The sequence below is a fragment of the Salmo trutta genome, chromosome 31, assembly GCF_901001165.1.
Source record: "Salmo trutta chromosome 31, fSalTru1.1, whole genome shotgun sequence".
NCBI lineage: Eukaryota > Metazoa > Chordata > Actinopteri > Salmoniformes > Salmonidae > Salmo > Salmo trutta.
The window spans coordinates 28,327,529-28,354,124 of NC_042987.1; the positions used below are offsets into that span (position 1 = coordinate 28,327,529).

At 50.6% G+C, this 26,596-nt stretch overlaps 1 protein-coding gene across 1 annotated transcript in view; it reads left to right on the forward strand.

Moving 5' to 3' along the window:
- The window catches only part of LOC115169864 (chromodomain-helicase-DNA-binding protein 7), a 124,033-nt gene extending 99,932 nt beyond the window's left edge, over positions 1 to 24,101 (forward strand). The window contains exons 25-38 of the mRNA XM_029725921.1: positions 8,477 to 8,580; positions 10,622 to 10,751; positions 11,017 to 11,135; positions 12,680 to 13,028; positions 13,316 to 13,524; positions 14,918 to 15,796; positions 16,180 to 16,340; positions 16,818 to 17,051; positions 17,328 to 17,495; positions 17,825 to 18,055; positions 19,603 to 19,806; positions 20,074 to 20,217; positions 21,312 to 21,416; positions 21,616 to 24,101. Of these exons, the coding sequence (XP_029581781.1) occupies positions 8,477 to 8,580; positions 10,622 to 10,751; positions 11,017 to 11,135; positions 12,680 to 13,028; positions 13,316 to 13,524; positions 14,918 to 15,796; positions 16,180 to 16,340; positions 16,818 to 17,051; positions 17,328 to 17,495; positions 17,825 to 18,055; positions 19,603 to 19,806; positions 20,074 to 20,217; positions 21,312 to 21,416; positions 21,616 to 22,611 (4,033 nt within the window). The 3' untranslated portion in view covers positions 22,612 to 24,101. The remainder of the gene's footprint in view (positions 1 to 8,476; positions 8,581 to 10,621; positions 10,752 to 11,016; positions 11,136 to 12,679; positions 13,029 to 13,315; positions 13,525 to 14,917; positions 15,797 to 16,179; positions 16,341 to 16,817; positions 17,052 to 17,327; positions 17,496 to 17,824; positions 18,056 to 19,602; positions 19,807 to 20,073; positions 20,218 to 21,311; positions 21,417 to 21,615) is intronic.
- Positions 24,102 to 26,596: the final 2,495 nt, after the last annotated feature.

Sequence of the window (26,596 nt, forward strand, 5' to 3'; positions counted from 1 at the left end):
AAGTCCCTGCAGAAATATTCCAACATTTAGTAGAAAGCCTTCCCAGAAGAGTGGAGGCTGTTATAGCAGCAAAGGGGGGACCAACTCCATATTAATGGCCATGATTTTGGAATGAGGTGTTCAACGAGCAGGTGTTCACATACCTTTGGTCATGTAGTGTATCTGTGAAAGTGCCAGCTAGTTAGTGACTAAGAGTGTGTGTGTGTGTGTGTGTGTGTGTGTGTGTGTGTGTGCGCCTATAAATGTGCCAGTTGATGGATGGTATGTGTGTGTGCAAGTGCCAGCCAGCATGTCTGTATTGCGTGAATCGGGAGAGCAGTCTGGTAGGGGTGGTGGTGGTGGGGACAGCAATCTGGTAGGGGTAACGGTGGTGGGGACAGTAGTCTGGTAGGGGTGATGGTGGTGGGGACAGTAGTTTGGTAGGGGTGATGGTGGTGGAGACAGTAGTCTGGTAGGGGTGGTGTGGACAGTAGTCTGGTAGGGGTGGTGGTAGTGGGGACAGTAGTCTGGTAAGGGTAGTGTGGACAGTAGTCTGGTAGGGGTGGTGGTGGTGGGGACAGTAGTCTGGTAGGGGTGATGGTAGTGGGGACAGTAGTCTGGTAGGGGTGGTGGTGGTGGTGGGGACAGTAGTCTGGTAGGGGTGATGGTGGTGGGGACAGTAGTCTGGTAGGGGTGGTGGTGGTGGGGACAGTAGTCTGGTAGGGGTGGTGGGGACAATAGTCTGGTAGGGGTGGTGGGGACAATAGTCTGGTAGGGGTGGTGGGGACAATAGTCTGGTAGGGGTGGTGGGGACAGTAGTCTGGTAGGGGTGGTGGGGACAGTAGTCTGGTAGGGGTGGTGGGGACAGTAGTCTGGTAGGGGTGGTGGGGACAGTAGTCTGGTAGGGGTGGTGGGGACAGTAGTCTGGTAGGGGTGGTGGGGACAGTAGTCTGGTAGGGGTGGTGGGGACAGTAGTCTGGTAGGGGTGGTGGGGACAGTAGTCTGGTAGGGGTGGTGGGGGTGGGGACAGTAGTCTGGTAGGGGTGGTGGTGGTGGGGACAGTAGTCTGGTAGGGGTGGTGGTGGTGGGGAATGTAGTCTGGTAGGGGTGGTGGTGGTGGGGAATGTAGTCTGGTAGGGGTGGTGGTGATGGGGACAGTAGTCTGGTAGGGGTGGTGGGGACAGTAGTCTGGTAGGGGTGGTGGGGACAGTAGTCTGGTAGGGGTGGTGGGGACAGTAGTCTGGTAGGGGTGGTGGTGATGGGGACAGTAGTCTGGTAGGGGTGATGGTGACAGTAGTCTGGTAGGGGTGATGAGGGTGGGGACAGCAGTCTGGTGGTGGTGGTGGGGACAGTAGTCTGGTAGGGGTGGTGGTGGTGGGGACAGTAGTATGGTAGGGGTGATGGTGGTGGAGACAGTAGTCTGGTAAGGGTGGTGGTGGTGGGGAATGTAGTCTGGTAGGGGTGGTGGTGGTGGGGAATGTAGTCTGGTAGGGGTGATGGTGGTGGGGACAGTAGTGTGGTAGGGGTGATGGTGGTGGGGACAGTAGTGTGGTAGGGGTGATGGTGGTGGGGACAGTAGTCTGGTAGGGGTGATGGGGACAGTAGTCTGGTAGGGGGGTGGGGACAGTAGTCTGGTAGGGGGGTGGGGACAGTAGTCTGGTAGGGGTGGTGGGGACAGTAGTCTGGTAGGGGTGGTGGGGACAGTAGTCTGGTAGGGGTGATGGTGGTGGGGACAGTAGTCTGGTAGGGGTGATGGTGGTGGGGACAGTAGTCTGGTAGGGGTGATGGTGGTGGGGACAGTAGTCTGGTAGGGGTGGTGGGGACAGTTGTCCGGTAGGGGTGATGGTGGTGGGGACAGTAGTCTGGTAGGGGTGGTGGGGACAGTAGTCTGGTAGGGGTGGTGGGGACAGTAGTCTGGTAGGGGTGGTGGGGACAGTAGTCTGGTAGGGGTGATGGTGGTGGGGACAGTAGTCTGGTAGGGGTGGTGGGGACAGTAGTCTTGTAGGGGTGGTGGTGATGGGGACAGTAGTCTGGTAGGGGTGGTGGGGACAGTAGTCTGGTAGGGGTGATGGTGGTGGGGACAGTAGTCTGGTGGTGGGGACAGTAGTCTGGTAGGGGTGATGGTGGTGGGGACAGTAGTCTGGTAGGGGTGGTGGTGGTGGGGACAGTAGTCTGGTAGGGGTGGTGGTGGTGGGGACAGTAGTCTGGTAGGGGTGGTGGGGACAGTAGTCTGGTAGGGGTGATGTGGTGGGGACAGTAGTCTGGTAGGGGTGGTGGGGACAGTAGTCTGGTAGGGGTGATGTGGTGGGGACAGTAGTCTGGTAGGGGTGATGGTGATGGGGACAGCAGTCTGGTAGGGGTGGTGGTGATGGGGACAGTAGTCTGGTAGGGGTGGTGGTGGTGGGGACAGTAGTCTGGTAGGGGTGATGGTGGTGGGGACAGTAGTCTGGTAGGGGTGATGGTGGTGGGGACAGTAGTCTGGTAATGGGTGGTGGGGACAGTAGTCTGGTAATGGGTGGTGGGGACAGTAGTCTGGTAGGTGTGATGGGGACAGTAGTCTGGTAGGGGTGATGGAGGTGGGGACAGTAGTCTGGTAGGGGTGATGGTGGTGGGGACAGTAGTCTGGTAGGGGTGGTGGGGACAGTAGTCTGGTAGGGGTGATGGAGGTGGGGACAGTAGTCTGGTAGGGGTGATGGTGGTGGGGACAGTAGTCTGGTAGGGGTGGTGGGGACAGTAGTCTGGTAGGGGTGATGGTGATGGGGACAGTAGTCTGGTAGGGGTGATGGTGGTGGGGACAGTAGTCTTGTAGGGGTGGTGGGGACAGTTGTCCGGTAGGGGTGATGGTGGTGGGGACAGCAGTCTGGTAGGGGTGATGGGGGTGGGGACAGCAGTCTGGTAGGGGTGATGGGGGTGGGGACAGTAGTCTGGTAGGGGTGATGGGGGTGGGGACAGTAGTCTGGTAGGGGTGATGGGGGTGGGGACAGTAGTCTGGTAGGGGTGATGGGGGTGGGGACAGTAGTCTGGTAGGGGTGATGGGGGTGGGGACAGTAGTCTGGTAGGGGTGATGGGGGTGGGGACAGTAGTCTGGTAGTGGTGGTGGGGACAGTAGTCTGGTAGGGGTGGTGGGGACAGTAGTCTGGTAGGGGGGGTGGGGACAGTAGTCTGGTAGGGGGGGTGGTGATGGGGACAGTAGTCCGGTAGGGGTGATGGTGGTGGGGACAGTAGTCTGGTAGGGGTGGTGGGGACAGTTGTCCGGTAGGGGTGATGGTGGTGCGGACAGCAGTCTGGTAGGGGTGATGGTGGTGGGGACAGCAGTCTGGTTGGGGTGATGGGGGTGGGGACAATAGTCTGGTAGGGGTGATGGGGGTGGGGACAGTAGTCTGGTAGGGGTGATGGTGGTGGGGACAGTAGTCTGGTAGGGGTGATGGTGGTGGGGACAGTAGTCTGGTTGGGGTGATGGTGGTGGGGACAGTAGTCTGGTAGGGGTGATGGTGGTGGGGACAGTAGTCTGGTAGGGGTGATGGTGGTGGGGACGGTAGTCTGGTTGGGGTGATGGTGGTGGGGACAGTAGTCTGGTAGGGGTGATGGTGGTGGGGACAGTAGTCTGGTAGGGGTGGTTTGGACAGCTGTCCGGTAGGGGTGATGGTGGTGGGGACAGCAGTCTGGTAGGGGTGATGGTGGTGGGGACAATAGTCTGGTAGGGGTGATGGTGGTGGGGACAGTAGTCTGGTAGGGGTGATGGTGGTGGGGACAGTAGTCTGGTAGGGGTGGTGGGGACAGTTGTCCGGTAGGGGTGATGGTGGTGGGGACTGCAGTCTGGTAGGGGTGATGGTGGTGGGGACAGTAGTCTGGTAGGGGTGATGGTGGTGGGGACAGTAGTCTGGTAGGGTAGTCTGGTAGGAGTGATGGTGGTGGGGACAGTAGTCTGGTAGGGGTGATGGGGGTGGTGGTGGTGGGGACAGTAGTCTTGTAGGGGTGATGGTGGTGGGGACAGTAGTCTGGTAGGGGTGATGGTGGTGGGGACAGTAGTCTGGTAGGGGTGATGGTGGTGGGGACAGTAGTCTGGTGGTGGTGGGGACAGTAGTCTGGTAGGGGTGGTGGTGGTGGTGGGGACAGTAGTCTGGTAGGGGTGATGGGGGTGGTGGTGGTGGGGACAGTAGTCTGGTAGCGGTGATGGTGGTGGGGACAGCAGTCTGGTGGTGGTGGTGGTTGGGACAGTAGTCTGGTAGGGGTGGTGGTGGTGGGGACAGTAGTCTGTTAGGGGTGGTGGTGGTGGGGACAGTAGTCTGGTAGGGGTGATGGTGGTGGGGGACAGTAGTCTGGTAGGGGTGATGGTGGTGGGGACAGTAGTCTGGTAGGGGTGATGGTGGTGGGGACAGTAGTCTGGTAGGGGTGATGGTGGTGGGGACAGTAGTCTGGTAGGGGTGATGGTGGTGGGGACAGTAGTCTGGTAGGGGTGATGGTGGTGGGGACAGTAGTCTGGTAGGGGTGGTGGGGACAGCAGTCTGGTAGGGGTGATGGTGGTGGGGACAGTAGTCTGGTAGGGGTGATGGTGGTGGGGACAGTAGTCTGGTAGGGGTGATGGTGGTGGGGACAGTAGTCTGGTAGGGGTGATGGTGGTGGGGACAGTAGTCTGGTAGGGGTGATGGTGGTGGGGACAGTAGTCTGGTAGGGGTGGTGGGGACAGCAGTCTGGTAGGGGTGATGGTGGTGGGGACAGCAGTCTGGTAGGGGTGGTGGTGGTGGGGACAGTAGTCTGGTAGGGGTGGTGGTGGTGGGGACAGTAGTCTGGTAGGGGTGGTGGGGACAGTAGTCTGGTAGGGGTGATGGTGGTGGGGACAGTAGTCTGGTAGGGGTGATGGTGGTGGGGACAGCAGTCTGGTAGGGGTGATGGTGGTGGGGACAGCAGTCTGGTAGGGGTGATGGTGGTGGGGACAGCAGTCTGGTAGGGGTGATGGTGGTGGGGACAGCAGTCTGGTAGGGGTGATGGTGGTGGGGACAGCAGTCTGGTGGTGGTGGTGGGGACAGCAGTCTGGTGGTGGTGGTGGGGACAGTAGTCTGGTAGGGGTGGTGGGGACAGCAGTCTGGTAGGGGTGGTGGTGGTGGGGACAGCAGTCTGGTAGGGGTGGTGGTGGTGGGGACAGCAGTCTGGTAGGGGTGGTGGGGACAGTAGTCTGGTAGGGGTGATGGTGGTGGGGACAGCAGTCTGGTAGGGGTGATGGTGGTGGGGACAGCAGTCTGGTAGGGGGGATGGTGGTGGGGACAGCAGTCTGGTAGGGGGGATGGTGGTGGGGACAGCAGTCTGGTAGGGGTGATGGTGGTGGGGACAGCAGTCTGGTAGGGGTGGTGGTGGTGGGGACAGCAGTCTGGTAGGGGTGGTGGTGGTGGGGACAGTAGTCTGGTAGGGGTGGTGGGGACAGTAGTCTGGTAGGGGTGGTGGGGACAGTAGTCTGGTAGGGGTGATGGTGGTGGGGACAGTAGTCTGGTAGGGGTGATGGTGGTGGGGACAGTAGTCTGGTAGGTGTGATGGTGGTGGGGACAGTAGTCTGGTAGGGGTGATGGTGGTGGGGACAGTAGTCTGGTAGGGGTGGTGGGGACAGCAGTCTGGTAGGGGTGATGGTGGTGGGGACAGCAGTCTGGTAGGGGTGATGGTGGTGGGGACAGCAGTCTGGTAGGGGTGGTGGGGACAGTAGTCTGGTAGGGGTGATGGTGGTGGGGACAGTAGTCTGGTAGGTGTGATGGTGGTGGGGACAGTAGTCTGGTAGGGGTGATGGTGGTGGGGACAGTAGTCTGGTAGGGGTGGTGGGGACAGTTGTCCGGTAGGGGTGATGGTGGTGGGGACTGCAGTCTGGTAGGGGTGATGGTGGTGGGGACAGTAGTCTGGTAGGGGTGATGGTGGTGGGGACAGTAGTCTGGTAGGGTAGTCTGGTAGGAGTGATGGTGGTGGGGACAGTAGTCTGGTAGGGGTGATGGGGGTGGTGGTGGTGGGGACAGTAGTCTTGTAGGGGTGATGGTGGTGGGGACAGTAGTCTGGTAGGGGTGATGGTGGTGGGGACAGTAGTCTGGTAGGGGTGATGGTGGTGGGGACAGTAGTCTGGTGGTGGTGGGGACAGTAGTCTGGTAGGGGTGGTGGTGGTGGTGGGGACAGTAGTCTGGTAGGGGTGATGGGGGTGGTGGTGGTGGGGACAGTAGTCTGGTAGCGGTGATGGTGGTGGGGACAGCAGTCTGGTGGTGGTGGTGGTTGGGACAGTAGTCTGGTAGGGGTGGTGGTGGTGGGGACAGTAGTCTGTTAGGGGTGGTGGTGGTGGGGACAGTAGTCTGGTAGGGGTGATGGTGGTGGGGACAGTAGTCTGGTAGGGGTGATGGTGGTGGGGACAGTAGTCTGGTAGGGGTGATGGTGGTGGGGACAGTAGTCTGGTAGGGGTGATGGTGGTGGGGACAGTAGTCTGGTAGGGGTGATGGTGGTGGGGACAGTAGTCTGGTAGGGGTGATGGTGGTGGGGACAGTAGTCTGGTAGGGGTGGTGGGGACAGCAGTCTGGTAGGGGTGATGGTGGTGGGGACAGTAGTCTGGTAGGGGTGATGGTGGTGGGGACAGTAGTCTGGTAGGGGTGATGGTGGTGGGGACAGTAGTCTGGTAGGGGTGATGGTGGTGGGGACAGTAGTCTGGTAGGGGTGATGGTGGTGGGGACAGTAGTCTGGTAGGGGTGGTGGGGACAGCAGTCTGGTAGGGGTGATGGTGGTGGGGACAGCAGTCTGGTAGGGGTGGTGGTGGTGGGGACAGTAGTCTGGTAGGGGTGGTGGTGGTGGGGACAGTAGTCTGGTAGGGGTGGTGGGGACAGTAGTCTGGTAGGGGTGATGGTGGTGGGGACAGTAGTCTGGTAGGGGTGATGGTGGTGGGGACAGCAGTCTGGTAGGGGTGATGGTGGTGGGGACAGCAGTCTGGTAGGGGTGATGGTGGTGGGGACAGCAGTCTGGTAGGGGTGATGGTGGTGGGGACAGCAGTCTGGTAGGGGTGATGGTGGTGGGGACAGCAGTCTGGTGGTGGTGGTGGGGACAGCAGTCTGGTGGTGGTGGTGGGGACAGTAGTCTGGTAGGGGTGGTGGGGACAGCAGTCTGGTAGGGGTGGTGGTGGTGGGGACAGCAGTCTGGTAGGGGTGGTGGGGACAGTAGTCTGGTAGGGGTGATGGTGGTGGGGACAGTAGTCTGGTAGGGGTGATGGTGGTGGGGACAGCAGTCTGGTAGGGGTGATGGTGGTGGGGACAGCAGTCTGGTAGGGGGGATGGTGGTGGGGACAGCAGTCTGGTAGGGGGGATGGTGGTGGGGACAGCAGTCTGGTAGGGGTGATGGTGGTGGGGACAGCAGTCTGGTAGGGGTGGTGGTGGTGGGGACAGCAGTCTGGTAGGGGTGGTGGTGGTGGGGACAGTAGTCTGGTAGGGGTGGTGGGGACAGTAGTCTGGTAGGGGTGGTGGGGACAGTAGTCTGGTAGGGGTGATGGTGGTGGGGACAGTAGTCTGGTAGGGGTGATGGTGGTGGGGACAGTAGTCTGGTAGGTGTGATGGTGGTGGGGACAGTAGTCTGGTAGGGGTGATGGTGGTGGGGACAGTAGTCTGGTAGGGGTGGTGGGGACAGCAGTCTGGTAGGGGTGATGGTGGTGGGGACAGCAGTCTGGTAGGGGTGATGGTGGTGGGGACAGCAGTCTGGTAGGGGTGGTGGGGACAGTAGTCTGGTAGGGGTGATGGTGGTGGGGACAGTAGTCTGGTAGGTGTGATGGTGGTGGGGACAGTAGTCTGGTAGGGGTGATGGTGGTGGGGACAGTAGTCTGGTAGGGGTGATGGTGGTGGGGACAGTAGTCTGGTTGGGGTGGTGGGGACAGTAGTCTGGTAGGGGTGGTGGGGACAGTAGTCTGGTAGGGGTGGTGGGGACAGTAGTCTGGTAGGGGTGGTGGGGACAGTAGTCTGGTAGGGGTGGTGGGGACAGTAGTCTGGTAGGGATGGTGGGGACAGTAGTCTGGTAGGGGTGGTGGGGACAGTAGTCTGGTAGGGGTGATGATGTTCGGCCTCCTCTGCTTATGTCTCCTTCCAGATGAGTACTGCTTCCCAAATGGCATCCTTTTCCATGTTCAGTGCACTACTTTTGGCTCTAGTCAAGGCACAATGTTGTGAATAGGGTGCCATTTGGCCTCTGTGGAGATGTTCCAGAATTGTCTAATGACCATATTTCCAGACCCCTGGAGATGGGGCCCATTACAGAGACACATCAGAGTAAATGATTGCGTGTTGATTTTAGACCCTTTTAATCCATTCTCCTCTCTGCCTGTCTCTCTGCCTGTCTCTCTGCCTGTCTCTCTGCCTGTCTCTCTGCCTGTCTCTCTGCCTGTCTCTCTGCCTGTCTCTCTGCCTGTCTCTCCGCCTGTCTTTTTCTCTGTCTCTCTGCCTGTCTCTCTGCCTGTCTCTCCGCCTGTCTTTTTCTCTCTCCCTCTCTTTGGTTGGGGCCACAGTGAAATGGATATCTGGATCCCTCAGCCTTTCCACTCCGAGGTGCCCGCCGATTGGTGGGACAGCGAGGCAGACAGATCGCTGCTTATCGGCGTCTTCAAACACGGTAAGCCCCACCCGTCTGCTTCACACACACCCTGGCTTCTTCAGCTTGATTGGTGTTCCCATAGCGACCGCGGAGCACAGCTGGCTCAGTGAGACGTCAGGAGATTGATTGGTGGCCATGTCCAGCCGCCTGAAAAGAGGCTGTCAGTGTGTGGACGTGTTCTACTTCATGGTTAGACAGTGTTCTGTTTGATCTCTGCTATGAGCTAGCTGGTTTACATTGGACCATTTGAATTGTATTGCAGTGCCAAACAAGATTACAAGCTAGAATTGTAATGATTTAATAGCGGTAATTATATTGATGGTGATTAATATTAATTTGGGATAATTGTCATTATTCTCTGTAATTGCCACCCTGTGGCTCAGCCCTGACGAGCATACACACACACACGCGTGCACACGCGCGTGCGTGCGCACACACACACACACACACGGGTGCTGTCTCAAACACAAATGGATACAATAATGCTTGCCTATAGTTAATCATAATCCTCATTCACTTGGGAGGCCTGGGGAGGAAGCTGCTCTCTGCCTCACACACCCTACACAATGTACACACACTGTCTCACACAGCACTCACACACCCTACACACACTGTCTCACACAGCACTCACACACCCTACACACCCTACACACACTCACACAGCACTCACACACCCTACACACACTGTCTCACACAGCACTCACACACCCTACACACACTGTCTCACACAGCACTCACACACCCTACACACACACTGTCTCACACAGCACTCACACACCCTACACACCCTACACACTGTCTCACACTGTCTCACACACCCTACACACACTGTCTCACACAGCACTCACACACCCTACACACACTGTCTCACACAGCACTCACACACCCTACACACACTGTCTCACACAGCACTCACACACCCTACACAACCTACACACACTGTCTCACACAGCACTCACACACCCTACACACACTGTCTCACACAGCACTCACACACTGTCTCACACAGCACTCACACACCCTACACACCCTACACACACTGTCTCACACAGCACTCACACACCCTACACTCACTGTCTCACACAGCACTCACACAGCACTCACACACCCTACACAACCTACACACACTGTCTCACACACCCTACACACACTGTCTCACACAGCACTCACACAGCACTCACACAGCACTCACACACTGTCTCACACAGCACTCACACACCCTACACACACTGTCTCACACAGCACTCACGCACACTCTCCAGGACTGCAAGAGGGAAGAGTGATAGCCTATAAACCCCCTCATGATTAGCGCTTGGCTCGGGGCGCAGCGGCGGTTAGGAACAATGTGTCACCGCATAAATCCTAATTGAAATGTGATGTTCTGCCGGGGGCTTTGTGGAGGGGGGGGCTGATGGTCTGGTCTGCTCACTGTCACGGTTGTCCAGCCTGGGCCTCTCCTCCCTCCTCCCACCCACCGTGCTTAGTAGGATCTGCAGGCTCTTATCTGTTCTGCTTGGAGGACTTCAACAGGCATCTCTCTCTCGTTCGCTGGCACACTTGGGCAAAGGCGCACACACACTTAGACACAAAGATTTTCTTGCCCACTGAAACAACCAGTCAGACACACACTCCAACAGGCTCTGCCCTCTGTCTGGGCCTGGGGTCGTGCTTTCTGTTTTTTCTCCTCTTCAGCTGCATTTCATACGGACGGCAGTTGGGTTTTATTCTAACTGTGAACTTCATAATGGTTTAGTTTTAGCTCTGTTTGAATGCAAGCGGATCCTTCTGTCGTGGTATTGCAGTGCGTTGTCTTTCGGGATTGACGGTAGCCTATATAGTTCCAATGTGAATTGTCATTCAAACTGGACTTAGTTCTAGGCCTTGTTCCTGTGCATGTAGGTTCCCAGTGGTAATAATTCAATAATCTCTCACCCACTCCCTCTCTCCTCCTCCCCCGATGTGAAAAGTAGAACTCAGTAATTCAATCACTGTCTTACCCATTTTTTTCTCATTCTCTTCCTGACTGTCTTCCTGTCTGTCTTCCTGTCTGTCTGTCCAGGCTATGAGAAGTATAACTCTATGCGTGCTGACCCTGCGCTGTGTTTCTTGGAGCGGGTGGGCATGCCCGACGCCAAGGCCATCGCTGCAGAGCAGAGGGGGGCGGACATGATGGCAGATGGTCCGGAGGGGTAAGACACTCAGCCAATATTCACCACCACCACTTTTTCCCTCCACTTCTTTCCTCCTCCTCTTCTTTTCCTCCTGTCTCTCTCCATTTGTTTATCTTTTCTCTCACCACCTTTTTTTTTCATTCTGACCTCCCATCTCCCTCATCTTTCCATTTTCTTTCCCGTGTTCCCCTCTTTTCCCCGCTCCTTTGTTTCATTCTGGTTTTAATGTGAAGTCATTTCTCCCTCTTTCTCTTTCTTTCCATCCCTGGTTCTGTGTGTACAGAGAGGATGAAGACCCAGAGTACAAGCCTCTCCGCATGACCTTTAAAGATGAGATGGAGGACTTCGCAAACTCACCCCTGGATGACAAAGAGGAGACTGTGGTCATTGAGAGTGGTGAATGTAAGTGATTGACTGGCCTGTCTAGCTTTGTCATATATTACAAAACACCATTTGGGATAAGTGGAACAAAAAGGTTAAAAATGACATTTGCTAGCAATCTGATACAAATCAGAGGATCATTTACCATTCATGATCCATCATTTCATTTAAACATTTCTATTTTGTATCAAACCACCAATGTGCGCATCCAAAGAAACCAAAGTTTCTCTTCAGAATCATCTCAACAGTATGCAGACTCATTTAGTAGTCCTAATGTTCCTCCTCCTCCCAGCTTAACCAGGTGTGTATAATAATATTCCTCCTCCTCCCAGCTAAACCAGGTGTGTATAATAATATTCCTCCTCCTCCCAGCTAAACCAGGTGTGTATAATAATATTCCTCCTCCTCCCAGCTAAACCAGGTGTGTATAATAATATTCCTCCTCCTCCCAGCTAAACCAGGTGTGTATAATAATATTCCTCCTCCTCCCAGCTAAACCAGGTGTGTATAATAATATTCCTCCTCCTCCCAGCTTAACCAGGTGTGTATAATAATATTCCTCCTCCTCCCAGCTTAACCAGGTGTGTATAATAATATTCCTCCTCCTCCCAGCTTAACCAGGTGTGTATAATAATATTCCTCCTCCTCCCAGCTTAACCAGGTGTGTATAATAATATTCCTCCTCCTCCCAGCTAAACCAGGTGTGTATAATAATATTCCTCCTCCTCCCAGCTAAACCAGGTGTGTATAACAATATTCCTCCTCCTCCCAGCTAAACCAGGTGTGTATAATAATATTCCTCCTCCTCCCAGCTAAACCAGGTGTGTATAATAATATTCCTCCTCCTCCCAGCTAAACCAGATGTGTATAATAATATTCCTCCTCCTCCCAGCTTAACCAGGTGTGTATAATAATATTCCTCCTCCTCCCAGCTAAACCAGGTGTGTATAATAATATTCCTCCTCCTCCCAGCTAAACCAGGTGTGTATAATAATATTCCTCCTCCTCCCAGCTTAACCAGGTGTGTATAATAATATTCCTCCTCCTCCCAGCTAAACCAGGTGTGTATAATAATATTCCTCCTCCTCCCAGCTAAACCAGGTGTGTATAATAATATTCCTCCTCCTCCCAGCTAAACCAGGTGTGTATAATAATATTCCTCCTCCTCCCAGCTTAACCAGGTGTGTATAATAATATTCCTCCTCCTCCCAGCTAAACCAGGTGTGTATAATAATAATATTCCTCCTCCTCCCAGCTAAACCAGGTGTGTATAATAATAATATTCCTCCTCCTCCCAGCTAAACCAGGTGTGTATAATAATAATATTCCTCCTCCTCCCAGCTAAACCAGGTGTGTGTAATAATAATATTCCTCCTCCTCCCAGCTAAACCAGGTGTGTGTAATAATAATATTCCTCCTCCTCCCAGCTAAACCAGGCGTGTATAATAATAATAATAATATTCCTCCTCCTCCCAGCTAAACCAGGTGTGTATAATAATAATAATATTCCTCCTCCTCCCAGCTAAACCAGGTGTGTATAATAATAATATTCCTCCTCCTCCCAGCTAAACCAGGTGAGAATGTAGCAGGCAGCAGAGGGGTGGGTCGTCTGTACTGGCCGGCGGCCTCGGCCCTCACCGCTAGACTCCGACGCCTCATCACGGCCTACCAGCGCACGCACAAGAGGGAGCAGCTCCGCCAGGAAGCCATGGCCCGGCCCGACGGACGCCGCCGCCGGCGGCCCCGAGAACATCTCTTCTCTATGGTCACAGACGGAAGAGGGGCCTACGTGCAGGAGGACGGAGCCTTCATGGCAGAGGGAAGTCCTTATATGGCCAAGGGCGGAGCTTTTATGCCTGAAGCGACGGGGCTCCCGGCGGAAGGAGGGGCCGTCTTCAAAGAGAGGCGTCAGAGGTATAGATCTCTTATGACTGATGCTGTACAAGATAAACAATATGAACAGTTTATGATGACTTGTGTATAATAAACAGTATAATTTGTTAGCCTGCTGTATAGAAGGCATTAGAACTACAAGAAGCTCTCGAATATCAACTGTTCCTGTATGATCGTTTGAGAAGCCCTACTTCTAACTGTACTACAGTACCCACAATGCTCCAGTCTCCTTATCAATACACTACTCATGCATTGCTTTTTGTCCCATTGGTTGTTGGATTAACCCTTCCCTTGTCTTGTTCCCTGAGGTGGACCAGGCGTGAGGAATCAGACTTCTACCGGGTTGTGTCTACGTTTGGTGTGATCTATGACACGGACCGCCAGCGCTTTGACTGGACCCAGTTCAGGGCCTTCGCCCGGCTGGACAAGAAGAGTGACGAGAGCCTGGAGAAATACTACTTCTCCTTCGTGGCCATGTGCAAGCGGGTGTGTCGCATGCAGGTCAAGACCAACACAGGTAAGGGCCCTCAATTATCTAGTTCTGTTGTGTCTCCGTACAACAACCCTCACTCGTAGTTAAATTTGCTTGCGCTAAAGCAAAGGACCTTTCCCTGAGAAGACAAATAAACAACTTCCTTTCTCAACACCTCTCTCTATCCCCTCTGTTTTCCATTCCCCATCTCTCTCTCTCTATCCCCTCTGTTTTCCATTCCCCATCTCTCTCTCTCTATCCCCTCTGTTTTCCATTCCCCATCTCTCTCTCTCTATCCCCTCTGTTTTCCATTCCCCATCTCTCTCTCTCCCCCACCCTCCTTCCTCCCTCCCACCCTCTTACTCCTTACCTCCCCCCTCTTACTCCTTACCTCCCCCCCTCTTACTCCTTTCCTCCCCCTCTTACTCCTTTCCTCCCCCTCTTACTCCTTTCCTCCCCCTCTTACTCTTTACCTCCCCCCTCTTACTCCTTACCTCCCCCCCTCTTACTCCTTACCTCCCCCCCTCTTACTCCTTACCTCCCCCCCTCTTACTCCTTACCTCCCCCCCTCTTACTCCTTACCTCCCACCCTCCTTCCTCCTTACCTACCCCCACCCTCCTTCCTTCCTCCCTCCCACCCTCCTTCCTTCCTTCCTCCCTCCCACCCTCTTACTCCTTACTTACTCCCACCCTCTTCCTCCCACCCTCCTTCCTCCCATCCTACCCCCACCCTATTACTCCTTACCTACCCCCACCCTCCTTCCTCCCATCCTACCCCCACCCTCTTACTCCTTACCTCCCCCCCTCTTACTCCTTACCTCCCCCCTCTTACTCCTTACCTCCCCCCCTCTTACTCCTTACCTCCCACCCTCTTACTCCTTACCTCCCCCCCTCTTACTCCTTACCTCCCCCCCTCTTACTCCTTACCTCCCCCCCTCTTACTCCTTACCTCCCCCCCTCTTACTCCTTACCTCCCCCCCTCTTACTCCTTACCTCCCCCCCTCTTACTCCTTACCTCCCACCCTCCTTACCTACCCCCACCCTCCTTCCTTCCTTCCTCCCTCCCACCCTCTTACTCCTTACTTACTCCCACCCTCTTCCTCCCACCCTCCTTCCTCCCATCCTACCCCCACCCTATTACTCCTTACCTACCCCCACCCTCCTTCCTCCCATCCTACCCCCACCCTCCTTCCTCCCATCCTACCCCCACCCTATTACTCCTTACCTACCCCCACCCTCCTTCCTCCCATCCTACCCCCACCCTCCTTCCTCCCATCCTACCCCCACCCTATTACTCCTTACCTCCCCCCCTCTTACTCCTTACCTACCCCCACCCTCCTTCCTCCCATCCTACCCCCACCCTCCTTCCTCCCATCCTACCCCCACCCTATTACTCCTTACCTCCCCTCTTCCTCCCTCCCTCTTTTCTGTCTGGCAGAGCTCCCAGACCCTACCCTGATCATCGACCCCATCACGGAGGAGCGCGCCTCGCGCACCCTCTACCGCATTGAGCTGCTGCGTCGCATTCGCGAGCAGGTGCTGCCCAACCCCCTGCTGGGTGAGCGCCTGCGCCTCTGCCAGCCCAGCTCCGACCTGCCCGAGTGGTGGGACTGCGGCCGGCACGACCTCGACCTCCTCCTGGGCGCCTCCAAGCACGGCGTGAGCCGCACTGACTACCACATCCTCAACGACCCTGCGCTGGGCTTCCTGGAGGCCCACAGGAAGTTCACCAAGGGTGGATCAGCTGGGGTCCCTCAGCCACCCCGCGATGGAGCTCTCTCTACTGCTTCTTCCTCTTCCACTGAGCTGGCCTCAGCTACTGCTGGTGCTGAGAAATCCTTACCTGTCCAAGAGGAGGAAGAAGGGAAGGAGATGAAAGAGGAAGGTGACGACATTCCATGTACTAAAACTGAGAAACCAGACGAAGGCAAGGAAGAAGAGATGGAGGCGAAGAAGGAAGAGAAGTCCGAGTCTCCCAAGAAGGTGAAGGACGAGGAGGAAGAGAAGGGAGAGGAGGAAGACAAAGAGGAGAAAATGGAGGTCAACGGCGACGCTGACGGAGAGACTTCCAAGGAGGCCAAACCCGAGAAGGAGTACAAAGCTCCCACTGAGGAGACCAACGACCAGGACAAAAAGCTGGAATTCCAGGAGAAACCAGAGTCTCCTAAAGCATCAGAAGAGCAGGGAACCAAGAAGGAAGAGAGAGATGTGAAAGAAGGAAGCCCTGCCAAGTCTCCTAAACCAGTGGCTGAGAAAGGGCCCGATGAGGAGAAGATGGAGGAAGACGACAATTCTGAGAAGTCCTCTCAAGCTGAAGGTAGGTCCTACTCCTAACTCCATTGCTTAAATAAGTATTTTCACAAGGGAAAATGCCATTTTAGGGCAATTTGTGTTTGAATTCATTTTAAACCGTCAACAGTGAGTCTGTAAAAGTCTAGACAAACAGTTGGGTGTACTGCTTTGTGTTGAAGCCAGCCACAACAGTTAGTGGTGGTGTGTAGTTGGTCTGCTTTAGATGGCATTTAGAAAGGACTACATGGCTGTGTGTTTGTATAATTAAGCTGCTTAGGCTTGCATTGAGGACACTGTATGGTTCTCGTAGTATTCTGCTGTGGCTAGTATTAAGGAAGTACTATATTTGAAGCCATTTGTAGATTTTCCTCTGGCTGGTATTGACAAAGCACTGTTGTTGTTTTTCAGCGGGCGCCACCTCAGAGCAGAAGAACTTTGACGAGGAGAGCAACGCCTCACTGAGCACCACGGCCAGAGACGAGACCCGCGACGGGTTCTGCCCCGAGGACGGAGAGCCCTCTGCCATCCCGGCCCTCCAGGAGAGAACCACCTCATCCTTCTGGCCCAAGGTTGGTAGTAAACGATATACATTCTCATATGTATTAATGTAGTGGTGAATTAAATGAACACACAAATGAAAAAATATATACAAATATATTTTTTTCAACATATGTATTCAAATATATAAAAACACATTGTGGGAACTGTCAGTGAACGATAGGCACTGTTATAGTAGCAAAGGGGGGACCAACTCCATATTAATATCCATGATTTTGTAATGAGATTTCTGACAAGCATACATACTTTTGTCAAACTGCACACACAGACATAAACATGGTAGCCATGAGTTCCCTTTAAGTTCTGTATTGATATAACACCAATCAGTTTATGTAAAGAATTTTTGAAAAACAAGCAAAACCCTGTTCAAGTCAGACTACACTCCATCATGAAGGTACTGGTCCAGTGCCCTAGTTGTATTCTATAAAAAGTTCCAACCCCTGCTCTAGAATGAACCCATTTCTCTCTGCTCTGTCCCGACCTTCCAGGATCGTGTCATGATCAATCGCATGGACAACATCTGCGATGTGGTCATCATGGGCAAGTGGCCCGCCAACCGACGCCAGCTCTTCGACTTCCCGGGCCTGTTGCCTGGATACCCCGGCCCCATGACGTCTGAAAGCCCCATGCCGAGGCGAAGCCTGGCCGAACTGTCGATGGCAGCGGCCGCTCAGACCAGCTTCAGTGGCAGCGAGGACCTCACCCTCTCGCCCCAGGTTAATGTAAGTCGCTAGCTAGGCCCGAAACTGCTAACCGAAGACTCTATCCCTACCCTCCCAAAGTAGCTTTAGTTTGTTCTAACTGCACAATTTATCGAGATATTAGTCCTTCACAATAAATTGATTGAAGTTAATGTATTGATGCGGTCTGTAAATAGATATTCCTTTATTAATCATAAAAACACATTCCTTACATCATTGCAATTTACTTTCATTGATTTTAATTGTTGTTGTGATCACATCTTAATCATCCCTCTCTTCTTCCCTTCCTCCGTACAGGAGGATGCTCTGAGCATATCATTGCCGAAGCAGCGTCGTCGCAGGCGGAGGAAGGTGGAGATAGAAGCGGAGCGTGTGGCCAAGCGCAGGAACCTGATGGATATGGTGGCCCAGCTCAGAGAGTCTCACGCTGCAGAGTCCCAGAGCCAGGCCATGGATCTTACCAAGGCACGGTCTTTAGAGTTAGGAATTTATACTAAATTCACAAATGAGAATTATGCGTCACTTTTTACACCTGCATTGTTTCATTTTTTAATTATAGTTTTGGGTCAGGTCCCTGATTTGAAATACTTTTAATCTCAATGGGATCAGGTGTAGGAGTAAAATGGATCCCATTAAAATAAAATGTATTTATCATAACATCTATTTATATAAATTAATCAAATATGTAAAGCACTATGGACTGTATTATATTAAAGTTTCCATTTTTGTTACGGGTATTGTATTTAGTCTATTCATTTACTCTAAAAGTTTCCATACTGGTTTATCTTTTCCAGGGTATTCTGCACCAGCACCACAAGTCTTCAGCGCCGTCCCCGGCGAGCTCCTGCAGCAGCATGGTGTCACCTGCTGCTCTCAAGGCACAGATGGAGCTTCTGCAGGCGTCCACACCCTCCAGACACAGGGCCAACTGCTCATTGGTCGAGGCTGACCTGCCCACCAGGAGGAGGCGGGGCCGCAGGAAAAATGTGGAGGGGCTGGAGCTGCTGTTCATGAGAGGAGCCACGGTACAGGACTCATTACTAGAGAAATACATGTCAATAATTATAAAGAAAATACACAGATGGATATAGTTTTGAACGTTTTTGTAAGATGCCCTGAACATTGTACGTATTGGATCTTTTTGGGAAAAGGCATGCTTTCTCAATTAGACTAAACTACATTCAAATAAATTTGATAGTAATGAAAACATCAAATTACACTGAAGAAAAATATGTTTCACGAGCTGAAATAAAAGATCTCATAAATATTCCATAAGCACAAAAAATCTTATTTCTCTCAAATTTGGTGCACAAATGTGTTTGCCAAGATAATCCATCCACCTGACAGGTGTGGCATATAAAGAAGCTGATTAAACAGCATGATCATTACACAGGTGCACCTTGTGCTGGGGACAATAAAAGGCCACTCTAAAATATGCAGTTTTGTCACACAACACAATGCCACAGATGTCTCAAGTTGAGGGAGCGTGCAGTTGGCATGCTGACTGCAGGAATGTCCACCAGAGCTGTTGCCAGAGAATTGAATGTTCATTTCTCAAACCATAAGCCACCTCCAACGTAGATTTAGAATTTGGCAGTACATCCAACCGGCCTCACAACCGCAGACCATGTGGGCGAGCGGTTTGCTGATGTCAAAGTTGTGAACAGAGTGCCTCATGGTGGAGATGAGGTTATGGGATGGGCAGAAATACCATGACGAGACCCTGAGGCCCATTGTGAGCCCAATTGTTTTTAAGGTATCTGTGACCAACAGATGCATATCTGTATTCCCAGTCCATAGATTAGGGTCTAATGAATTTATTTCAATTGACTGATTTCCTTGTGAGCAATGTAAAATCTTCGAAATAGCTGATGTTGCGTTTATTATTTTTCAGTATATATTTGATTAAACATTTTTTTTAAATAAATCAGACACAAATACTCAGATTTAATTTGACATGATAATGAACAGATCATGATATAATTTGACATGGTAATGAACAGATCATGATATAATTTGACATGGTAATGAACAGATCATGATATAATTTGACATGGTAATGAACAGATCATGATATAATTTGACATGGTAATGAACAGATCATGATATAATTTGACATGGTAATGAACAGATCATGATATAATTTGACATGGTAATGAACAGATCATGATATAATTTGACATGGTAATGAACAGATCATGATATAATTTGACATGGTAATGAACAGATCATGATATAATTTGACATGGTAATGAACAGATCATGATATAATTTGACATGGTAATGAACAGATCATGATATAATTTGACATGGTAATGAACAGATCATGATATAATTTGACATGGTAATGAACAGATCATGATATAATTTGACATGGTAATGAACAGATCATGATATAATTTGACATGGTAATGAACAGATCATGATGTAATTTGACATGGTAATGAACAGATCATGATATAATTTGACATGGTAATGAACAGATCATGATATAATTTGACATGGTAATGAACAGATCATGATATAATTTGACATGGTAATGAACAGAGTTTCTCCTGCCTTCCCACAACAGGAGGATTCAGACAGGACCAAAGCTTCAGTGGAGGGGATGCCACCACGCTCCCACCGCCACAACATTCCCAGCACCTCCGCCCGTGTCCCCTCTGTTAGCGCTATGGAGGACAGGGAGGCTGGTACCCCCTCTAACAAAGACCTGAGTGACTGGCTCAGACAGCACCCCACATACACCATGGACATGCCTACTGCGTACACACCAGTATGTACTAGACTTTTTTTGTATAAAAAATATTGTATCAGATTTCCCTATCCAGTGGAACTATCCATTCATGTGGAATATGACTTACCTTCAACCCCCTGCTCCCTTTCCTAAATCAAATCTTACCACAACCCTTTCAGTGATTCAACTATGGTTACAAAATATAACATTTAGCTATTCTATTTTGTAACGGTTGTAGTGTATTAAAGAATCTCAGATGTCCTGTCATGGTTCCTAAACCCTGTTCTCCCGTCTGCCTCACTGTAGAAGAGTGAGGAGACACTCCTCTCCTCCCAGTTCCCCAAACCCAAGCAGAAGAGACACCGCTGCCGGAACCCCAACAAGATCGACATCAACACGCTCACCGGAGAAGAGAGGGTTCCCGTGGTCAACCGAAGAAACGGAAGAAAGGTTTGAGCTCATTTCGGTACAGAAAGGTTTGAGCTCATTTCGGTACAGAAAGGTTTGGGCTCATTTCGGTACAGAAAGGTTTGGGCTCATTTCGGTACAGAAAGGTTTGGCCTCATTTCATTTCGGTACAGAAAGGTTTGGCCTCATTTCATTTCGGTACAGAAAGGTTTGGCCTCATTTCATTTCGGTACAGAAAGGTTTGGCCTCATTTCATTTCGGTACAGAAAGGTTTGGCCTCATTTCATTTCGGTACAGAAAGGTTTGGCCTCATTTCATTTCGGTACAGAAAGGTTTGGCCTCATTTCATTTCGGGAAAAAGAAAGGTTTGGCCTCATTTCATTTCGGGAAAAAGAAAGGTTTGGCCTCATTTCATTTCGGGAAAAAGAAAGGTTTGGCCTCATTTCATTTCGGGAAAAAGAAAGGTTTGGGCTCATTTCATTTCGGGAAAAAGAAAGGTTTGGGCTCATTTCATTTCGGGAAAAAGAAAGGTTTGGGCTCATTTCATTTCGGGAAAAAGAAAGGTTTGGGCTCATTTCATTTCGGGAAAAAGAAAGGTTTGGGCTCATTTCATTTCGGGAAAAAGAAAGGTTTGGGCTCATTTCATTTCGGGAAAAAGAAAGGTTTGGGCTCATTTCATTTCGGGAAAAAGAAAGGTTTGGGCTCATTTCATTTCGGGAAAAAGAAAGGTTTGGGCTCATTTCATTTCGGGAAAAAGAAAGGTTTGGGCTCATTTCATTTCGGGAAAAAGAAAGGTTTGGGCTCATTTCATTTCGGGAAAAAGAAAGGTTTGGGCTCATTTCATTTCGGGAAAAAGAAAGGTTTGGGCTCATTTCATTTCGGGAAAAAGAAAGGTTTGGGCTCATTTCATTTCGGGAAAAAGAAAGGTTTGGGCTCATTTCATTTCGGGAAAAAGAAAGGTTTGGGCTCATTTCATTTCGGGAATAAGGAAGGTTTGGGCTCATTTTGGTACAAATCAATTTTCACAAATGCATTGGTCGCTGTGTAGCAACAGTTTCAAAGACCTAATTTGGCTTTTCATAGCAAACTGAAGGTATTGGTAGCTTAAGAACCATTTTGTTCCATTTCTTTCCCAGATGGGTGGTGCCATGGCCCCTCCCATGAAGGATCTTCCCAGATGGCTCCTGGAGAACCCAGATTTTGCTGTCGCTCCAGAGTGGACTGACATTGTCAAGCAATCGGTGAGTCATTTGTCCTTCTCCTGTTTAGCCATCAAATGATAGCAATCAGCACTTGTTTTATATTTTGACTTTATCTGATGGAATTTCAACAAGCAGTTTGAACTCTGTTTGAGCAGAAATTGATGCCTAATTGCTAAATTGTCATTGACTGCCATGAGTGTAACGTCAAACTAACTGTGGTCTCCTCTCCCTTCCTTAGGGCTTCCTCCCTGAGGCCATGTTCGACCGTCTCCTGACTGGGCCCTTGGTGCGTGAGGAAGGCGTCCGTCGTCGGGGAAGACGTCCCAAATCGGAGATCGCCAAGGCAACAGCGGCCCAGGCTGCATCCTCTGGGGGCCTTAACCCCCTGCTGATAAACGGCCTGTTTGGAGGCATGGACCTCACCAGCTTGCAGGGCCTACAGAGCCTCCAGAGCCTGCAGCTGCAGCTCATGGGCTTCCCCGGCATGGGGGGGGCTGATGCTAAACACGTCTCGGCCATGCTGCCTCTCGTGCTGCCTGGCATGGGTGGTCTGCCCAACATGTTTGGCCTGGGTGGCCTGTTCGCCAGCAACCTGGCTGTAGCCACCCCTGTTGCAGCCACGCCTGCTGCAGCCTCCAACGGCACCAACGACGAGGGCGATTCGGACGAGACATCGAAGAGAGATGCCAGGGAGGGTGGAGAAGAGCAGGATGAGGAGAAGGACGACACTGGGAAGGAGACAGAGTCGAGCAAGGCTAATGGGGAGGCCGCGGCTCTGAATGTGGCTGCTGCCGCTATGGCCGCCTCCGGCATGTCGGCTAACTCCCTGGCCTTCAATCCCTTCCTGCTCTCCACCATGGCCCCGGGGCTCTTTTCCCCCTACATGTTCCTGCCCCCTGGCCTGGGAGGTCTCACCCTGCCTGGCTTCCCCCCCACTGCCCTGGCCGACCTGCAGAGTGCCATGGCTGGAGCCATGGGGGTTGCCTCTGGAGCTCAGGGCCAGGAGAAGGAGCCCAGCCAGGTTGCCCTGGACAGCCCTGCTGCCGCTACCGCAGACCCAGAGACTGCTGATGACAGTGACTCAGCTGAGAGCCTGGAGAAGACTGCAGAGTCGTCTGCGCTAGAAGATGAGGCCTCCGCATTGGCCGAGGAAGCCGACTCACCAGAAGACCTGGAGGCCGAGGAAGAGGAGGAAGGAGAGGATGCCCTTGAGGAGGAAGAGAAGAGTGACTGAATCTAACTGGGCTTTGACCCCCCCACACACACACCAACTTGATATCCAAACATATGAATTTGTTTTTTGTTTTCATTGTTTTTGTTTCTTTGACAGGTAAAAATGTAAATCAGGGAGAGCATATGTAGCTAAAGGCTCTTAATGTATTGTTAATGGCGTAGTCAGGGAAAAAGCTAACTGAAGAAGAGTTTTGCGGATGTTAAAAGGGTGATATTTTTGGTCTTTGTTCACTGAATGGTGCATTCTAGATGAAATGGGAAATTTCCTCAAATATTATTATAGGAATTAATCGTTCCAATAGTGCTATGCTGCTTTTCTGTTTCATTTATTATTTAATTTTTTGGTGGATATTGTGACAGTAAGTAGCATCTCGTAACTCTCCAGTGGCGCACAATTTAACGGCATTAAGCATCTGTCTATATGCTGCTGATGAAAAGAATCATGGGTAATTTAGATTTAGCTGTTGTACTGTTCTGCTTTGAAGAGCAGGAGGAAGTTCTCACAAATCAGATGGCCTAATAATCTGACTGTTCCCAGTCTCTCACTGACGATCACACACACACGACTGTCTATTCCTGTAGTCTTACACTCTAAACAATCCAACCTGACTGTTCCCCCGTGTCACCGTCACCTTCCAACCGTTCCTCTCCCATTACCCTTCTCAGTACCCGTTTTCTGTCTACTATTAACACCCATATTGTCTGACTCTTCCAAGTCACACTGGTTATAGAAACAGTTTTCCAGTTTCACAGCGACCGATGGCCCTGACTCTCCTGCCTGTTTTTAGTCTGACACTGACAAAGCCGAGCAGAGGAGACCTCTCTCCCACAACGCGGAGGGAGACAGCAATAACCGAAGGCAGCTTTTGAATGTTTCAAACATCGCTCTCCCATTTTAACACAACTACAACCACAAGTGTTGGTGAAAAAGAGAAACGAAATTGCATACAAATGATGACATTAAAAAGTTCTGCAATCAATTCGTCTCACTCTATTTCTGATGATGCATTGGTGTAAGAGTAAAATAATCAGGTACCTTTTATCTTTGAATGGACTTTTTGTTTCTTTTAGCCACCAAGCTGAACAGCATTACCTCAATTCTAACTAGCCTTGAAGTTTACAGACATACGTTGTAAATGGGTTTTTTGTGTGTCTGTTATTTTTTTGGAACATCGTATGATGAACTGTTGTTATGACGCTTTTAATAAAAGTGAATCATGATATTCGCCTAGGAAACCAAACCCAGAGTGCTTGTTGTGACTGTTTTGGAATTAGATGTTAAATGTAGATGTCTATTTTGAGTGTTAAATGATGTTGGTTGATTCATGGTGGTGATATTGTCAGAAAGCAGCAGAAAATGGAGTAAATACCCCAGAATCTGAAAATAAAGGGTTTTTAAGTGCAGATGGACCACTTTTCGCCAAATGTATTCATTGCTTCTGTCTATTACAAATATCCACTAATGATTCAATAAAATCAACTACATTCACTTAAGAATCACATTTCAGACATTTAATTTCATAGCAAAGTAATTGTCTGCACATGTTGTAATTTTGCAAAACACTAGAACAGCCAAACTATCCATCTACCCTACATGAGGAAAGGTGACACTTGCCGAGAGACGTTGGCTGATTGCCAGCCCTGCTCTCACCTGATGAGAAGGTCGTTATAGGTGAACGCAATCTCATACAACCCTAATTAGTCCTTCATCGTCATGAGAAGGAGCCAATATGGATGTAGTGAGGCCATTTAAGAATTTGGCCACAGTCATTGAGTCCTAAAGGTCATGAACTTGGGTTCTTACTGGGACGTTCTAGCATATCCTCATGATATGGTCTTTCAACAGATGCTTCCAGAGCGATGTACAGTGCATTCGGAAAGTATTCAGACCCCTTGACTTTTTCCACATTGTGTTACGTTACACCCTCATTCAAAAAAATAATGTTTTATCCCTCAATCTACACACAATACCCTATAATAACAAAGCAAAACTGAAATATAACATTTTCATAAGTATTCAGACCATTTACTCAGTACTTTGTTGAAGCAACTTCGGGTTCTTGGTCACCTGACCAAGGCCCTTCTCCCCCAATTGCTCAGTTTGGCCGGGCGGCCAGCTCTAGGAAGAGTCTGGGTGGTTCCAAACTTCTTCCATTTAAGAATGATGGAGGCTGTGTTCTTGGGGACCTTCAATGCTGCAGAAATGTTTTGGTACCCTTCCCAAGATCTGTGCCTCGACACAATCCTGTCTCGGAGCTCTACGGACAATTCCTTCGTCCTCATGGCTTGGTTTTTGCACTGACATGCACTGTCAACTGTGGGAGCTTATATAGACAGGTGTGCCTTTCCAAATCATGTCCAATCAATTAAATTTATCACAGGTGGACTCCAAGTTGTAGGAACAGCTCAAGGATGATGAATGGAAACAGGATGCACCTGAGCTAAATTGAGTCTCATAGCAAAGGGTCTGAATACTTCTGTAAATAAGGTATTTCTGTTTTATTTTTAATACATTTGCAAACATGTCTAAAAACCTGTTTTTGCTTTGTCATTATGGGGTATTGTGTGTAGATTGAGGAAAAACATTTATTCGATCCATTTTACAATAAGGCTCTAATGTCACAACATTGGTAAAGTCAAGGGGTCTGAATACTTTTACATTAAAAGACCCAACTCTGCTGTTTTTATTGGGGGGGGGGGTCTTCAGCAAGAATTTTGCTAGGACTGTCTGGGAGTGTTCTGAGTGGGGAGGGGTAAACTCAGTGTTAGTTTCATCAGCTCTTGTACAATGTGATAAACACAGGAAGAACATAATTTTGACTGCACTGGGCCTTTGAACATATTTGGCCCATGCAGGAATCAAATCTAAGATTTGTGCTCCAAACACCATGCTCCAACCAACTGGGACATTGGAGGCCCCATATGCTGTCTGGTGGCTGTCGGTCTGGTAACTCTGGCAGTTGTCATAAATGGCAGCTCTCCCAATGGACCTACTGATGTGACACACTGACAGGAGGGGCAGACGTGGCAGCCCGTGTGGTGGGGAGTTGGAGACCCTGTGTGTGTTTACGGATGGTGAGGAGACTGGATGGGGGACTGGTTTTCTCCTGACAGACGTCGCTCATAATCGTGCTCTCTCGATGAAGTGGGTCGTGAAATACATAGTTCTCCTGTGCTTTCCCAGCATTCATTGTGTCTGGGAAGCTTTCCGTGTTAGACAGGGACACTTGAAAAGGAAGAATAAACAAAAACACATTGTATTTGTCAAATTGTATTTGTCACATGCTTCGAAGCCAACAAGTGTTCACTAACAGTGATATGCTTACTTAAGAGTCCTTTTCCAACAATGCAGAGTTAAAGATGGACAAAAAGGAAATAGTGACACGAATAAATACACAGTGAATAATAAATAACGAGTAAAAATAACATGCCTATGTACCAGAGGTGTGGACTCGAGTCACATGACTTGGACTCGAGTCAGACTCGAGTCACAAATATGATGACTTCCAACTCGACTTTGACTTTAACACCAATGACTCGTGACTTAACTTGGACTGACTTGGTCAGTCAATCAATCAATCAAAAGTATTTATAAAGCCCTTCTTACATCAGCTGATGTCACAAAGTGCTGTACAGAAACCCAGCCTAAAACCCCAAATAGCAAGCAATGCAGGTGTAGTAGCACGGTGGCTAGGAAAAACTCCCTAGAAAGTCCAGAACCTAGGAAGAAACCTAGAGAGGAACCAGGCTATGAGGGGTGGCGAGCCTGTGAGGAGTAAATGTCAGTTGGCTTTTCATAGCCGATGATACCCTCCCCAAGCCCAAATATTAAAAATGATGCTATTAAAAAAAGTGTGCAGCACATCAACTCTTCATTTAACGGATTACAGTTTGAATCGGACAGCAGCCAATCAAATTGTGCCAGCTGAGAAATGTTGCGCATGGAAGTGCAGAGGAACGTCGGCAGGTGAATTCAGATGGAGCTC